General features: G+C 34.6%; 1 protein-coding gene across 1 annotated transcript in view; it reads left to right on the top strand.

Moving 5' to 3' along the window:
• Positions 1 to 492: 492 nt before the first annotated feature.
• LOC111049067 (beta-glucuronidase) overlaps positions 493 to 18,631 on the top strand; it is a 67,029-nt gene continuing 48,890 nt past the window's right edge. Inside the window, 1 exon segment of the mRNA XM_039437239.1 lies at positions 493 to 637. Coding sequence (XP_039293173.1) covers positions 609 to 637 — 29 coding nt within the window. The 5' untranslated portion in view covers positions 493 to 608.

Raw genomic sequence — 18,631 nt, 5'->3', positions numbered from 1 at the left:
ACGGGAACTAAATCATAGTTGTAGTTGTGGCGGCCATTGTTGTTACAACTTTTGTCGAATGGTAGCGCATAGCGCAGTCGACGGAGAACTGTGATTACAATCCAGCCCATCTGTTTACTTTTCAGATTATGTTGTAACATGAAACACATTGTTTGGTCACGTACGTTTTTAAAAAATTATTTTATTTGCAGTTTTTTTTAAAATTGTAGGTGGAGGAAAAATGTTGTGTATATCACGAGTGAAAAAAATTTTTACTCCCTCAGGGAGAAAAAACAGCACTTTTCACTCTAGATATACAAATAACTATTTCAACATAATAACACAGTTATCAAAATTACTACGCATCCTCCCTACCTCATGGATAGATGATAACAAAATTATTCACCTCAACAACTCCAGCATCCCTCAGCCCGACCAAAATTTCCCCCGAGGCCAGGAAAATTTCCCTCCGCTGGCAGCACTGGCAAGCGGCGTAAAACCGTGGAAGCTGCGGTAATCCGTTATCAGTTATCAAAGTGGCGTCGTGTGATCAACAACTCAACGAATGGCCCAAGTGTTGGTGATAGGTTAATTGTTGTTGTTCCAGCTTCGTTCACACTGTGCTCAAGATGTCACTGAATCGTCTGTTTGTAAACAGGTAGGACAAGTAAATACAGTATTTTTCTTAAGATCACTTCAATTGTAAGGGCTACACTTTTAAAAAATATTAAAAGCATTATAAAACATTAAGTACCTTTTTATTCAAGAAAATTCAAACAACCAGTTTCGGCCTTTGGCCATTTTCAAGTTTAAATACTTTATTTCATGTTTTTATATTGTTGTTAATAATTAGTATTCTTCTTGTATGGATGACAAAGTAATGAACATTTTCTTGGATGACAAAAATATAGACTACTCATTTATGATTTTTTTTGTTTTTGGTAAATAAATTGATTCATTCAAAAAATATCTCAAATATTTTTTTATGGAATCAGAGGGAAGTTCTACGAACAGAGCATGTATGGATGACAAAATTAGTGGAAATTTTTCTTCAACTGCAGAAACGTGGATAACTCAAACATAAATTTTTTTGGCAAATAATTAAATTAATACATTCAAAAAAAAATTCTCAAATAATTTTTCATGTAATCAGAGGGAAGTTCTACAAAGCAGAACAGTTCACAAATTTATTACTCATTATTTCAAATTATTGTCTATATAATTTACAAATAATTATGTAAGAGTTTAGGGGGAAAAATTAAGTTAGTTTTACCAATCAAAACAGTTTACTGATTTATTAATTATTTTTTCAACAGTAAGCCTAATACTTGAAACAGTTCACAAAATTTCAAGAGTTCAAATTTGTTATTTGTTGTATTTGTGGATAGGAAGGTAAATAGGGAATGCAAAGCATCTGTAAGTTATTTATTCCATTTCTCCAGTAATCTTGGTGGAGAAACTACTCGTTTAAACTTTTATCACAAACGAAGTTATGCTCTTCATGAAGTTTCAATATCATAGTATCTTCCTATTCTTCTATCCTCTTGATACAATTATTAGATTCGTGAAAAGTGTATTAATAATTTGTTTTTCGAGAATTCTTCTATGAGTAGTTGAGAGTAAAAGTAAATTCATATGGCTTTTGTTGGTGGGGAGACCCTTGCGGGAAGGTCTCACCGCCTGAATATATAATTTAAGCCGTCAATGAGCCTTACGACTGTCATACTTCAGCCGGGACCGACATTTTCCATCCGATAACACGGGAGTGATCTGGTTAAAGAACTTTTGGTATTGAGAGGGTTTGAACCCTTAGTAGTTGAGATAGTAGTAAAGATGATAGATAGTAGTGATTGGATGATAGACCTATCTTATTATGATAATCTTATATGAGACCAATATAAAGCTGCATTTACACAGGAATTAATAACTCGAGTTATTAACTTGACTGAATCTTCAAAAATTTATCTCAACAAAAGTTTTAATAACTCCTGTTTTTGACAGAAATTCCTTGTTATTGGAGAAATTAACATAATATTAATGACTTTTGTTATTACATCAGTGATAAAAAATCAAATATGCTAATTAATGCTGAAATTTTTAAAATAATTACAAGGTATCATCTTTTAAAATTAGGCCCATATTGAAATTTTTCATCCGTATAATCACATTCAAAAGTCTCAAGCTTTTTTCAACATAATACTGTTTAAATAATTTATACATCCATTGTTTTATACCTCTTTTGATACTCAAAATGGATTTTTTATATGTAGATTTTCAATCTTAGGTCTTTTCCTAGCATATCATCCATGTGTAATAACAAAGATTATATATTAGTATTCTTCCTTCTATGGTAATAAACAGTGAATAGATGCCTACAACAATATTATAACCTACCCAACTCTAAAGCCAACTCCCTTTCATTCAGTTTTAAACATCCCCAAGATACGAATCTGAAATGAATGCCATCCCAGGAGAAAGTTGCAGGCATTAGCAGCAGGTTGCCAGGTAAAAATAAGTTGGCCTACTAACAGCTTTCTCGGTTTTCCCGCCCAAGTTAAATGGGTCGTGAGTAAAGGAAAGCTCTTACAGCCCATTACATCCTTTCTGCTCTGCGAGATACGGAAAATCCCCTTTTTGAACGCTACCACTTTTCATCCCTGCCATTTCTCTCACTCTATTTCTCTCCCTCTCACATACTCAATCATTCTCGCTCTCTCAATTCATCTCTCTCTCTCTCTCTCTAAAATTTTACTCCTCTTTCTCATAATCTCTCTCTCCCTCTCATAATCTCTCTCTCTTTATTTCTCACTCACTCTCCCTCCCTCTCATCACTCTCTATCTCTTACTGTATAATTTCGAATCACTCCACCGTAGAGGCTCTCATGGTTTTTGAGTTCCTCTTCCTCTCTTTTCTTTGTGTCGAATGGGCTGCTTGCCGACTAAAACAACGTTGAAATGTGCCTAAAATTCCGATGCCTAAAATGATGATGATGTCTGATTTTGACACAGTGACCAACACGGATCTGAATGTGAAGAAAGGTAGAAGAGGACGAACGTATAAAAGAAGATTAGAATAAAAAAGTAGAATAAATGTCTAGTGGTAAATAAATGAGGAAGAAGAAGAAGAAGAAGAAGAAGAAGAAGAAGAAGAAAAATAAGAAGAAAAAGACGACAGGAGGAGGAGTAGGAGGAGGAGGAGGAGGAGGAGGAGGAGGAGGAGGAGGAGGAGGAGAAGAAGAAAAGAAGAAGAAGAGGAAGAGGAAGAACATAACCACTAAATTGGTGTAGAATGCTGTACCTTGATGATACAGAGTTCAATCTTTTTAGAATCACCCTCAAGAATACAAAATATCTCTTCCCCTATTTTACCTTCCCTCTATAAACACCATTAATGGTGTGGAAAGGATGCACCTCCCGAAATAGAGTCGTGATCAGGGCGGTGATGGTGTGAGGGGGTCTGGGATGACGTCATCAAGTGGAAAATGCTGTGTTTGTCTTGTTAGCTGGGGTTTGGCGTCCAAATATAGCTTCCATTTATGGACCTATTTTTGTGCTTCATCTTTTTTCTCATCTGGAATGGTTCAAATGCAGGGTTTCCTGTCACGTTTCGCTTTCAACCCATCAGGTATAAATGAAAATGGAAATGAAAAAATGATTTATTAGACGGAGTTAGGACTTTAAAGTCCTCTCTACCACTCAACCTTGAGTATAAATATTATAGGACAGCTAGCATAGATTATCTGAATCATGCATAAATTCAGGCTCTTCCACAAAACGTTTAACAGCCGAAGATCATAGTTACATTCTACATGGAATTTGCAACAAAAAATGAACAGTAAAATTTTGCTATATTGACGCTAGTATTATAATATTTTGTTTCTTCGTTTGACGTTTTTGAGCTTTTCATGAGCGTTCAAACCGTTTGAAATTTGGCTTTGAACTAGACGAAAGTACTTTTTTCAACTTTGAGTGCTAGTAAAAGCACGGAAGAAGCATAAAGTGTGTAGTGTTTCTTCATAAAGTAGTGTTTATTTATTCTTCATAAAGTAGTGTTTCTTTCATCTGTGGTAAAAGGTTCAAAAACGTCAAAAGAACAAATTATACAAATCTTATTTGAAATTTCTTTCTCTTTCCTACCATATCCTTAGAATTAGATTTTGACTGATAGTATTCAAGTTATTGTTGACCTTTTTCAAAAAGATCGAAAAACCGAAAACTAAGGTCGATATAATTTCAATGACTATTTTTTGTTGCAAATTTCATGTAGAATCTTCGACTGTTACACATTTCGTGTATAACTCACGTATGTTAGTCTACCAGTCTGCGAGTATATAGCTAAAATCTTCAAGTATTAAACGATTCATTCATTTTTTCTCAAATAATGTCACAAATCATAATATTATACAATAATTATGAACAAGAAAGGGAAATAGGCTGAGTCCAAAGCTGATGATATGGAACGAAATATCGACTTATAGTTAGATATTATTTGAAGTTTTTACTTTCCTTGCCCTATTACCATAGGTAAGGAAAGTATTGCTTTCCTAAAAAATCCTATTGGATTACCCCAATTTCTAAATTTCTATACGTTTGTAGACTTGAGATGCGCGTGAACACTAGCGTCAAGCGATCAATTTTCATAACGGCAAGGAAAGTTGTGTGAGAAGGCCACACCAGATTTTTGTGATAGTTGAAGGACCGCTGAAATTAAACTTTTATAGAGTCATAGCTGTTCTGTCACATGTATTGTAGGAACTGAGAAATACGATCCAAAACCTAAAGATGAGTTTCGTTTGGAATTTTGATTTGACGAGAAAATTAAACAGATTGTCAAAGACGAGACAAAGGAGCTTAATTGTGATTTGCTTGGGTAAATTCACTTCAGAAAGATTTTAATTCATGTGTTGCAATAAAACAAAGTTCGAAGAATATGACGTAAAAGCTTGAAGAGGAGGTGCAGTTATTCAGAATTTGTAAGATAATATTTAAGATCTCCGATAATATGGTCGAGTGATACAATCAATCATGCTTTATTGTATGCATTTAAAGTTTATCTTCTTTCTACTCTGCATCCTGAATGAGACTAATTACGAATCAATTGATTGCAATTTGCTTCAAATCTATTTGGCCTTGGATTTATCGGATGATCGTTAAACTCAAATTGATGATCATTTCGAAAAGAATGAAGCAAATTAGCCTATATCAACATTTTTCTATTGAAGATTATTGCCACTACTGAACAGTATTGCAACCAGTATAGATTGTAACATGGATGAAGTTTCTTTCTTTATAATAGATTGTAATGATTAGCACACTACCTTCCAATAGTATATTATATACTACATACTATTGTAGTCGTAGTCGAGTGGATTAGATGCTGGCTTTATAATTCAGAGGCCCGGATCAAATCCTGGCCTGGGCAAGATATCTTTCTCGGGCCACTCCTGTGTTTCTGATGGACACGTTAGACCGTCGGTCCCGGCTGCCTAAAAAGCAGTCGTTAGGTCATGTCAGAGTCGCTGAAATTGATCAGTTGTGACCTGAAAACTCTGAGACCAGACCTGAGCCAGCCAGGCTACTCGATATTACTTTCCTTGCCCTATTACTATAGGTAAGGAAAGTATTGCTTTCCGAAAAAAATTAAGGTACCCCAATTTCTAAATTTCTATACGTTTCAAGGTCCCCTGTGCGTTGTGCGTCTGTTTACACGATATCTCATCTCCCAATCAACAGAATGACTTGAAATTTGGAACGTAAGGTCCTTACAATATAAGGATCCGACACGAACAATTTCGATCAAATGCGGTTCAAGATGGCGGCTAAAATGGCGAAAATGTTGTCAAAAATATGGTTATTCGCGATTTTCTCAAAAACAGCTACAACGATTTCGATTAAAGTTATACCTGAAATAGTAATCGATAAGCTCTATCAACTGCCACAAGTCCCATATCTGTAAAAATTTCATGAGCTCAGTCCCATCTATGCAAAGTTTGATTTTAGATTCTCAATGATCAGGGTTCAGATACAATTTTAAAAAAATTGAGTGGAAAAGATTGAGCATGTGAATCTCTACAATATTAATGTTCAGTAAAATTTTCACCTAAAATTGAAAATAAGCTCGAAATTGGAGAAAATGTGATTATCCAATTATTGCAAACTGTAGGCAACTGTTGATTCTATTGAATGATTCACTATGAAGAGATAACAGACCTCGTGTGTCTCCAGCGTTATTGCCCTGTCACCAGCTGACTCAAATCTTTGAATAGTAGACTTGAGATGCGCGGGAACACTAGCGTCAGGTGATCAATCTTCATAACGGCAAGGAAAGTTGTGTGAGTGCGCCACACCAGATTTTATTATTATTATACTATTTAATAATCCATTTAATCTAATCTTATGATAGTAATAATCTGATAATCTTATATTCATCTTGTAATCATTCTAATTACAGATGAAAGCAGTATGAAGGCATCCTATTTTTAATACAAAATACAACTAAGATTGCTGATAATTCGAGAACAACTAAATCATTTAAAGTAATATTCGGATCAATAATAAATCTTTATTACTTAGATAATTTTTATTACCCTAATTTACTTAGAATAATTGGAATGTTGAATTTGTGTGGCAATAATGACAATTTTTTTGAAAAAATTGATTCAATTAGTGAATAAGAATAAGAACCCTAACCCACTGCAATCAATGTTGTTTGGAATTATGCCCACTGATGAGAGAACAAATTTTATCGTAGATCAAAAATTATCTAAAAAGGATGGGGAATGATGAATTTAGATGAATATAAGTTTCGAATGAATAAGAAAACAAATTTTATCGTAGATCAAATCAAAGAAGATAAGGAATAATAATATCAGATGGGATAAAAATTTGAATAATAGTATTAATTTTTCATTCTCTTCATCAAACTAACCAACTTCTCCTGCGCTAACCGTACGAAGACAGAAATCCAATACTCATTTAAAACATATTCATACCAGCATCACTCAATATTGGGATAGGACCTCAGCAGTGAGTACCGACGGATAAAAAGATGTGTTCAGCGAAAAAATACAAAAAAGCAATGAGGTGAAAATCCTTTCAATAAGATTCACTTCTTATGCTGTCAGCAATCCTCATAAACAACATTAATGCTTCCCATTCAACCAATACTGACAATTCAAAGTGAATCTGACTACAATGTTATTGACCATCACTGACCCTGGCTCAAGTCGTGAGTGAACTCTACTCCCCTCACCACTCCCCCCGCACCATTCTACCACCAAATCATAATCACTGGTTTAACGTACTTCAAATATAATAATCTTTTCAATCTCTAGTATGATCTCAGGTAGTTATGGTGGGAAATAAAGAAATATTCATATGTTTTCTTTTATAGAAAAAGAATAATTATTGTTTTGTGTTGAGTACAAGAAGAGATTAGACGTTAAACATAAAATTATCTCAGGTAGTTATGGTGGAAAATAAAGAAATACTCATATGTCTCTTTTCTGTTTAGGGCTACTTGTAATATAAATAGAAATACAAATCTCAGTACCCTTTTTTGAATTATTTTATCAAAACGGCAATTATTATTATTATTTTATCAAAACGGTAATTATTATTTTGATAAAATAATTCAAAAAAGGGTACTGAGATTTTTATTTGTATTTATAATCTTCTTCTTCTTCACGTGCCTGCTCCGTTTCGGATGTTGGCGATCATAATGACTATCCTGATTTTGTCGACGGCGCTACGGAACGTATTTGTAATACTCATTTGTTTTCTTCTATAGAAAAACAAAAATTGTTTTGTGTTAAGTATAAGGCGAGATTAGACGTTAAACATAAAATAAGTTAGCCATGAAGAATAAAAAGTGATTATGAGGAGAGTGATATGGTAGATATCGACTTGAGTATGAGATATAATTCGATAACTTGATTAAAATTCGCGATGACAAGACATAATGCTTGTGGTTTAGAGGTGCAATAGCTTATATACTCATATAAAATTTTTTGTTCTCAAATGTTTAGACTGGAAATTGGACTCAAATTTAAAAGTGTATGCAACATAACCTACTTTTTCGACTATTATAATAGTGAATGAATCAAACTTCGGGGAAGGAACAGTTTTGGGCTGTGCCTGCTGGTCCTTCCCCGATCATTCAAATGAATTGTGCTCTGTGAATCATTAAATAAATTTAATATTCCATAGCTATTTCAAGGATGTTGATAATCAGATGTCAACTGAAAGGACATAGTTATCGGTCTCATTGTTGAAACCTAATGAAAACTCTCAATTTATTCCATCATATCCATCAATCTTTGTCATGATTTTTATTTACAGTATTCACTCCACTTTTTAGAAGGCCTTCAGTGTACTGAGAATTATTCAAAATTCATTCTATATTGGTTTTTAATGGAAATGAGATGGGAATAACATTACATTATTGAGACTTCATGAAACTAGACTAGTTTTCAATAAAGTGAGAAGTTTTTAGCTCAAAAATTTCTAGTTTCATTCAAAATTTAGACTTTTTGAATAATTATTTAGTCACTGTTCTAGATTTTTTAATTTCAGATTCTAATAGTATCTATTAGATTCAAAATTTGCTCGTTTACCTGAGTATTGAAGAGTGTAAATTGTATTTTGAAAAGTGAAAGTGACATAACCAACATTTTGATTTGGACAGTATAGTATAAATTGGAAATGGGACAGTTTTGGGCATGAGCCTGTTGTGCCTTTCCTCATGTTAAGTATTTGTAAACAATGTAAATAAATAACTAAATAACTACATTACATAATATAAAATCATGAGATGAGACTTTAAGTAGTCAAAAATAGAAGTCATGAATACATAGTGATATAAAAAGTCAGAGAGTGTATGAATGAGGTAGAAATTACCCAATACCGTAGAACTTCAACACTGAATGTCGAATATATTAAACAAGCAAGGAAATTTTCATGCATTTGTCACACAAGATTTTTGCGATAATTAATCTTTCCAATACCACAAACCCAACCTGTTAAGTTGGTCTATGCCAAGACTGTGAATGTGAAATCTATAGGCTCTTGAGGAATAAGTAGTATCTTATAAGAAATGACTCGGAGCAACATTAATCTTCAATATTGCAGAAATAATGAATTCATTTCGTGAAAATCATTGCTCAACAGAAGAATGATCGTGACAAAGTAACATTTTTTCAGTTCAATTTCAGCACGTAGCCGACATAATTTGTCAATTTTAATTAAAAAACTTCGTTCTGACTTATAATACAATTTCTCAAATAATCTTATTTTACTTTTCATTAACAATTCCCCCTGCTCCCATTTTCGTCTTAAATTTTGTGACTTTTATTTTCAAAGTTTCTCTTCTTCAAGTTTTCATATACTTTTTTCTCATTTCTGTTTTGTTGACTTATTCTAAACAACCTGCATCTACTCTCATGACTAGGTAGATAATTATGATAAATATATGAATCTTTTTCCACTTTTTTCTTTTACTTATTCATACATCACGTATCACGTATTTTTTCCTCTGCGAAAAATCACTCCACCTTTTAGAAGGCCTACATTTTAGTGAGAATTATGTAAAACTAATTCTACAAAATTGTATATTGATTTTAATGGAAATGATATGGAAATAACATAACATGACATTATTTAGACTTCATGGAACTACATTATAAAATTATGAGATGAGACTTCAAGAAGTCCAAATATAAGTCATAAAACTTTTCACACAAAATCACACTTTCTCATCAACTTACTGCAGCGACTATCTCTGTTTCCTCAATCTACCATCTTTACTCTTTTAATCGATTCTTCTCTATGCTTGTCTTGACATTCTCCCGCCAGTCTGAACTAAATATGTTATTCGCGATAAGAATACGAAATCAGCCAAGGGTTAACCTACTGAGCTGATTTCAGGGTATAATGCAAACTGCGGAAGAGAAGAGAGAAAGACAGAGGAAATAAACAGGGAAGTTGGAGGAGGTAGTATTGAAAAGAAAAGGAAGATGAGAGAAAGATGAAGTAACAGCACATCGAGAGATGTAAGAACAGCCAGAAGATGCAGGAGTAGCGGGAAGAGGAAGAAGAAGAAAAAAGAAGAAGAAGAGAAAAAGAGGAGAAGAAGAAGAAGAAGAAGAAGAAGAAAAAGAAGAAGAAGAGAAGAAGAAAAAAAAGAAGAAGAAGAAAAAAAGAAGAAGAAGAAAGAAGAAGAAGAAGAAGAAGAAGAAGAAGAGAAGAAGAAGAAGAAGAAGAAGAAAAAAGAAGAATAAGAAGATGAAGTAGGAGGAACAAGAAAAAGACACACGAGAGGAATAAGGAAATTGATTGAGAAGAATATGATGAAAGATGATCAAAAATACGAAGAAAAGTAGAAGAAAAGAAGAAGGAAGGATTTTGGAGAAGACGGAAGCAGTAAGGAAGAAGGAGAATATTGAGAAATGAGAAGAATATCAAGATAAACGAGCAGATAGAAGAATGGAAAAGTAGGAGAATAGGTGGAGACAGGAAGGAAACATTCAAGAGAGATTCGGCGAGGATGGAAAGGTAAAGGAAAATATGAAGATGGAAAATAGAGATTGTACAACAAACGAATGTTATGAAAGAGGATGAACACATGAGAGGGTAGAAGAATAGAATAGAATAGAATAGATTTTTTTTCACAGAAAAACAAATGAAATATACAATAGTAGATAGATAGTAGGCCTACTTATTTATAAACTTAGCTAATGATGATATAAAGACAGAGAATGTAGAAGAAAAATGAAGAGGATAGACGGATAATAAGTTAATAATGAGGATAAAGAAGAATGAAATGGGGTAACCGTTTTTAACGATGTAATTCTAACGGATAAGTCCATTATCAACTGGTTTATAAATAATTGCCGATCATTGAATAATTTGCAATATCTTGACTTGTTCATTATAACCGGTACGGGTTAGGGAACAAATTAAACTCTTATTATTGATTCTGGTCAAGAAATCCACCTGTCATTACTGATAGCTCTTCAGCGTTTAACCTCGAACTTGAGACGGTCTTCTTTATCGTATCCTCTACTTACTTGTTTTGTTCTGATTTCTTGTTGTATGTTCTCTGTTGTGAATTGTGAACGTCTTTCTATTCCTCTTATTGAGAGTAGAGTGGATATGGTTGGTATTCCTAAATTGTAGGATTACTTAAAAACTACCATTAGTTTAAAACGTACTTGTGAAATATTCTGAATTCTAGAGTATCTATAATCAGGTCCAACAATTTTACCAACATATCTTATTTTGAAGTGTCAAACTTCGATTTTCAAATCTATCAAATTTCTAAATTGATAAATGTATTCACGATGTAATTTATTAAAAATTAAAGATAAACTTCCTAAATCAGCATTCAATTCTGTTTAATAGATTATGTTCGTGTACAAATATTTTTCTAATGTGATGTAACTTGTTTAAAATAGAGGAAAAACTCCATCATATTTCCCATTCGGAATTTTGAGTTCAGTACTGTTCAGAAGGAAATAAGCAAAAAACAAGATAACTATTGAATTAACAATATTACTGAACATTTTTTGTGTGGTTGAGAAGTTTTTATTGTGGTAATCATTCATATTAAATAAAAAGACTAAGAAATTGTCAAAAAACACAGATTTTATCGAATGTTAGAAAGACCGGTCTCGGTTGTTACACCATTGTCAATCTCTGATAAACTGTTTATCAGTTTATACAGTAACAACCGAAACCGGGTTTTCTAACTTTCAATAAAATCTATGGTTTTTGACAATTTCTTAGTATTTTTATTTAATTACTGAACATTTCTATGAAGAAATATTTTTTGTTGATGAAACGATAAACCTCCATTATTTCACGACAAAACATTTTCGGTACCATGGAACGCAGCAACAATTCATTTTACGGTAAAAATAATTTATGAAACACCGTCTATCACCATAGATTAATATTATACCTACATCATCCAGTTACTCTGTGGGATCACTAAAGTGGTAGCAATGAACCCATGATATACAAGCTTGATTGAATGTTTGATCAAATGATGTGAAGAGTCAATTCCTCTATTAATCCAATTATTATTCTTCAATTACTCCAATAGACTCACTATCTTGTTCAAACACAGAGTATAGAAATATATGGATGCATCCTCAACATGTGCTCGACTAAGAATTATTAACTCTTTCAAATTAAATTAACAGGTGCTTCCAGTTGAATTGGAACTTGAATTTATTGTTATGGGAAATATCAACGTGGATGAATTTGTAACAAAGGGACATAATTACGGGAAAAGAATTGAAAAATATCTACGTTTGGATACGGTTATCACAAAAGGACATAATTACAGAAGAATTGAAAAGTATCTTTATTTAGTTAACTTATGGCTTTCATAATTGAGGGTACTCTCAAAGTGAGTAGATAGGAGTAGAGGTACAGGTGGAGGTGAGAGGTCTTGGTTGAGATAGAGGTACCTCAATGTAACACAAATACATGTTGTGTTAAGAGACGCCTGCATGACGATGAGGTTGAGATAGAGGTTTACCGCGTGGCCTACCTCTATTTTCTCACTATGAGGGCGCCCCATAACTGAACATGTATTTATGTTAAATTGAGGTACCCCTTCCTCGACCTCGACCTGTCACCTCTACCTCGACCTCCTCACTAATGAGGGCGGTCAACCTCCTCAAATCATGAAGGCGCCTGCATGGTGAGGAGGTTGTGATAGAGGTTTACCGCGCGGCCTACCTCCATTTCACACCATGAGGGCGCCCCATAACTGAACATGTATTTATGTTACATTAAGGTACCCCTTCCTCGACCTCGACCTGTCACCTCTACCTCGACCTCCTAACTATGCGGGCGCCTCATAAAACAACATGTTCCGTATTCGTGTTACTATCTCAAGCTTCACCTCTTATCTCGACCTTCTCACTTTGCGCGCACCCCAAAGTGAGGCGATGTTCATTGAGGAGAATTTTTCATAAATTATTGGATTTGACACTGGTATTTTTTGAGTGAAAATAATTGTAAAACCCAAGTGTTACCAGTGATTAATGAATTTTAGGTGAGACATTGGAGATTGGAGGAGGGGGACAGTCTTCTTAACCCTTCAGGTCATGGAAGTCTGGAAGCAATTTATTTCTTGACATAATTTGAATTCGCCTCCCCTGTGGTTTAGAAACACTCATTTTCTCACTCACCCCTTTTCAGCTACTAACTATTATACGTGATTGACTACTTGACGTTTTCTTCCGGCAATTTCTTCCTACTTTCTTCTTCTTCTTCTTCTTCTTCTTCTTTTTCTTCTTCTTCTTCTTCTTCTTCTTCTTCTTCTTCTTCTTCTCCTTCTTTTACTTCGTACTTTCCTTTTCTTCTTCTCCTTCTTTTTCTTCCTACATGATTATTTTTCGTCTTCTCTACTACTTAATCAATTTTTTCTTCTTCTTTTTTCCTGCTCTCTTCTTTCTCGTCTTCTTCTCAAAAGACATTTCTTCTACTATCTCTCTCTAGTCTGTCCTTCTCAATCCATCATCTTCTACTTGTTTCTCCCGTTGTTCTTTGTTTGAATATTTTTCCATGCTGCTTTTACCTTCTTTAAGCTCCTTACAATTTCCTAGTAATGCTCATGCTTTATAAAGTCTTCTTATATTTTCTGCTGCTTCTGACTCTATGTTTCATTCTTCATCTCCCCAATTTCTTATTCTTCCACTAGATTCATTCTCTTCTCGAACTTCTCCTCCACTCTCTCTTTCTCTACCTCCCACTCTGTCCTCTCTCTTCGTCCTCCTCACTCCTCTTCTCCCATAATTTCTCACTCCCCTCTCTTGATGTCCTTCTTCTTTGTATTTTCGAATCTATTTCTCACTTTTCGTCCTCTTCCTTTTTTAAATTTCTCCATCTCCTTTTCACCTCCTTGCTTCTGATGGTATCTCCTCGCCGTTCTCTTATTTCACCTTTCCTTCCTTATTCTCTTCCCACTCTTTCACCTGCCACTTCCTCCTCTCTCTCCTATTTTCCTTCTCATCCTATTAAGTGTTCGTCTTCTCAATCAAACTTCTTCTATTTCAATTACTCATCTATCTTCATTTCCATTTCTACTTCCTCCATCTACTTATCTTCTTATATTATATCTTCTTCCATTTCATTTCTTGTTAATGCTCTTGATGGGAATTTTCCCTTCGCTCTCCCACTTCTTTTCTCCCCAATCTTCTATCTCCTCTCTTCTTCCTTATTCTTCCCACTTCACCTTCATATTCCTGCTTCACTATTCCAATTTTTCCTTTCGCCTTTTTATTATCTTTCTCCTTTTTTTCTCTCCTTCAAACTCTCATAATCAGCCTTCTTTTCTTCTTATACAATAATCGTTCATTTTCTTCTTCTCCTTATTCCTTGAGGCTTCCTCATTTTCACCCAATTCTTCCCCTTCCCCTCTCTCCTTTTCATTCAATCATCGTTCCTTCCAGTTTTTCTCCTTCTTCCTTAAGTATTCCCCATATCCAACCCTTTTCTTCCCCCTCCCTATTCTTCTTTTCTTTCAATTATCGTTCCTTCCAGTTCCTCTCCTTTTTCTTAGGGCTTCCTTATCTTCCACCCACTTCTTCCCCCTCTCATCTCTTCTTCACATTCAATCATCGTTCCTCCTTGTTCTTCTCCTTCTTCCTTGAGGTTTCCTCATCTCCCACCCTCTTCTTCACTTCCACCTCTTTTTTCATTCAATCATCATTTCTCCTCCTTCCTTGAGGCTTCCTAATATCTCACACACCTCTCATTCTTTTTTCCAATATACCCCTCCCCCCATTCCTTTACCAATCACTACACTCTCTCCTCCTCCTCCTCGTCTTCCACTCTTTCTCAAGTCACCCTCTTCCTTTTCCGATGTTTTCAATTGGCTTGTCCATTATCCTGTGGCCTTTTCAACATTGCGTGTTGAACCCCCCCTACAAGGGGGCAATAACCCCACATTTCCCTGTAATAATGTAATCTCATTCACCCTGCAATGTCTCCCCTCAAATATATATATATACCCTACACACTATACACTTACTATAAACATACACAACATTCTATATATAGCAACTATAATGAAATTCACTTTCATCGGTCAGGATTGGTTGAATGGGAAGTGGTATAGTGAGATTCACTCTACATTGTCAGTATTTCCAATAGATAAGGTCAATACTTTCCATTCAACCATACTGACAGTTTGAAGTGGATCTATCTATTCTGAAATCATCTGCTTACTGTCAGCATTGGTTAAATGGAAAACGCGGGTGTTTCTCACAAGGAATGCTGACAAGGTTGGTCTCGCTGTAAGTCCTTTCGTGTTTTCATTCTCGTTGTCTGGGCGTCGCTTATTGGAATTTGTTTGCTCGCCCAAGATTAACGAAGACATGATTATTTTTGTAGCCGTCTCTAGTTACAAGAATACTTACACCCTTAGTAGTCCAGTCAAATGGTGAATTCTCAGGAGAGAGTCCCGAATGCATTTTTCTCGATGGTTTTCTAAATTTATTTTGGGACGCTGAATTCATGAGATCTCTATGTAGGTAGGTTCTCCGGAAAGGGCCTTGAATGAATGTTTTTCAATAGTTTTAAAAAATTTATCTTGGGACGCTGAATTCATGAGATGTATGGTAGGTTCTCAGGAAAGAGTCCTGAATGGATTTTTCTCAACGATTTCATAAATTTATTTTGGAACGCTGAATTTATGAGATATTCTGAAGGTGCGTACAAACGTATGTGCTACGTACACGCGCATTTCACTTTTCATCAGCTGATTCTACAGGGTATCTGATAAGTCACTCCCTATTTTCTACAGCTATAATTTCTTTATTTATGAACCAATTTTGTTGAAACTACATTTGTTAGAGCATTCCTCGAGGTTTTAACAACAATTTTCATTTGTTTCAGTTTAAAAATGCCCCCTCTCTTGACTGTTGAAGAAAGAGCCAAAATAGCAGCTCTCTATGAGGTCTGGGTATCTGTGGTGTGAGTACAAAGCTGGTGGAGGGCTGAACGAGGGATCCATGCAACACTGGATGCAAAAACACTGAGATATTTCTTGAGAATCGCAACGATTCGCAACAGAGTAATGTGAAAAACCACTTTCACGAGATCCTTGACACATTGATTTCTTAGGGTTCCTCATGAACATTTCACGAACTCTGTCAACATTCTCTGCTGTCCTTGACGTTGATGGTCTTCCTGATCGTCTTGCATCAGCGACACTCCCTGTTAGTAATTTGAAATGGCAATTTTTAACAGTTTTTGCATCCAGTGTTGCATGGATCCCTCGTCCAGCCGTCCACCACCTTTGTACTTGCACCACACATACCCAGACCTCATAAAGAGCTGCTATTTTGGCTCATTCTTCCACAGACATGAGAGGGGGAATTTTTAAACTGAAACAAATGAAAATTGGTGTTAAACAAAACCTCAAGGAGTACTCTATCCAACAAATGTATTTCTAACAAAATTGGTTCATAAATAAGGAAATTATAGCTGTATAAAAATAGGTAGTGACATATCAGACACTCTGTATGTTTATTATATCAGTATCTTACTGTTTCTGTACAGATACACATATAATGAGCTTATGAGAAGTGAAATGCGCGTGTTCTTGACGCTTAGTCTGTAGGATCCTTGATATGTCATGTGGCGGCTTCTACCCTAAAAACTCAAAAGTTTCCAGATTTCGAGAAAATTTCGAAACTTCAAAAGTTCTTCAAGGAGTGGTCATTGCAAGTGGTCTGTAAGAAATGTTCAACCGTTTCAAGAAGTCAACAATGAATCAAAACAATATTCAATATAAGTGATAATTTGAATGATACATTAATCTAGATGAGTGAAAGTAAACCTTATTGCTTCGAAAACTCTTATCTTTCAAAATGTGGGAGCGAGTCAGTTTTTGGTTTAGCCTGTTCTTTCCTAATTATATTGTATATTATGATTTATAGCTCTGCTAGTGACTGAATCAAATTGATACATTATATAAAATAAAAACGTGTGACTTCAGATAAAATTCTGAATGAATTACTTTGTACCCTGCCATCATTATCAATAAGTTCTCAAGTAGCACGACTTGAATCTCAACGGTTCTCAAACAATCAATGAATTGGCCTACTCACAATCACAATTGAGTATCTTAATATTATTCATTCTTGAAAGAGTATTCGATTTAAAGATTATAAGATTCAAGTCAGCAATGGATTCGGACATTGGGACATTGTGAGAATTGTAGTAGGAGGCTAAAATGCTATTTGTAGCTATTGTATTAAAACTTCAAAAGGGTATTTGATATTTGAGGATCATAAGATTTGAGTCAGAATTGCTCATTGGTCATTGGGATATTGGAACATTGGGACAATCAATGAATTGGCCTACTCACAATCACAATTGGGGTATCTTAATAATTATTATTCATTCTTGAAAGAGTATTCGATTTAAAGATTATAAGATTCAAGTCAGCAATAGATTCGGACATTGGGACATAGTGAGCACTGTAGTGGAAGGCTACAATGCTATTTGTAGCTATATCGTAATAAATCTTCAAAAGGTATTCGATTTCAAGATTATTAGATTCAATTCAGCATTGCATTGGGACATTATAGGGCATTGGGGCATTGGAACATTAGAACAATGGGACATTGGAACATTGGAGCATTGGGAAATAGTGAGCATTGCAGTAGGAGGATACCATGCTGTTTGTGGCCATCGTAATACATCTTCAAATTTGATCCTAAAGATTATAAGATTAAAATCAGCAATGGATTGGGACCTTGTGACATGTAGTACCTTTGTAGTAGGAGGCATATTTGGCACACGAAATACATGGATCGATCTTTTGCAATGGTAGACAAATGAGGTTGTCGCCCCAGGAGTTTACTAATATATATGTATATACTTCCAATATATACTTTAATTCAGAGGCTCAAATATGCATGTATAGCTAAAATATATACATATAATTCAGGGTCTTGGATCTATATAGTTTACCATAGATATATAGCTCTATGCCCAAGGGTGGCGCATCTATACTTTGGCTTAGTGTCCTGGTCTATATTGTGTAAACAGTTCCAAGTAAATTCTATCCTACCTAATACTCGCTAAGCAAAGAAGGCCTATAGAAAGCACTAACCGGATTGGACTGAATCAGAATCGGAATGAGTAAATATTCTTGACCCTAGCTGAAAACCTTGGGATTTCCCATAGGAGTATTTTCTATGATATTGAATGAAACTATCTCTTTTCTGTATAGGGCTACTTGTAATCTGAATAGAAAGGAAAATAAAAATCTCAGTACCCTCAATGGCATCAATGTTGAAACATGTTGTGATAAAATAATTTAAAACGAGTACTGAGATTTTTATTTTCCTTTCTATTCTGAATGAAACTATTTTTTTTCACATTATCATTTTTATTTATTAGCATTTCTCCTAGTGAAGTAAATTAGGAATTTGGTTATACAAAGAATTGATTTGGCGGGTTTTTAAACTTTCTAGTAGACACGGGATTTCACGTAAAAATATTTTTCTATTATGATGAATAATTACTAGACACGACTTTTATCTTTTACCATGTTTCTTCATTTTCTTCTATCTACAACATCCAAACGTTTCGTCTTCTTCTAGACCTAGATTCAGTTTCCATT

Source organism: Nilaparvata lugens, chromosome 10 (genome assembly GCF_014356525.2).
Source record: "Nilaparvata lugens isolate BPH chromosome 10, ASM1435652v1, whole genome shotgun sequence".
Taxonomy (NCBI): Eukaryota; Metazoa; Arthropoda; class Insecta; order Hemiptera; family Delphacidae; genus Nilaparvata; species Nilaparvata lugens.
This window is presented reverse-complemented; position numbering and strand designations above follow the sequence as displayed.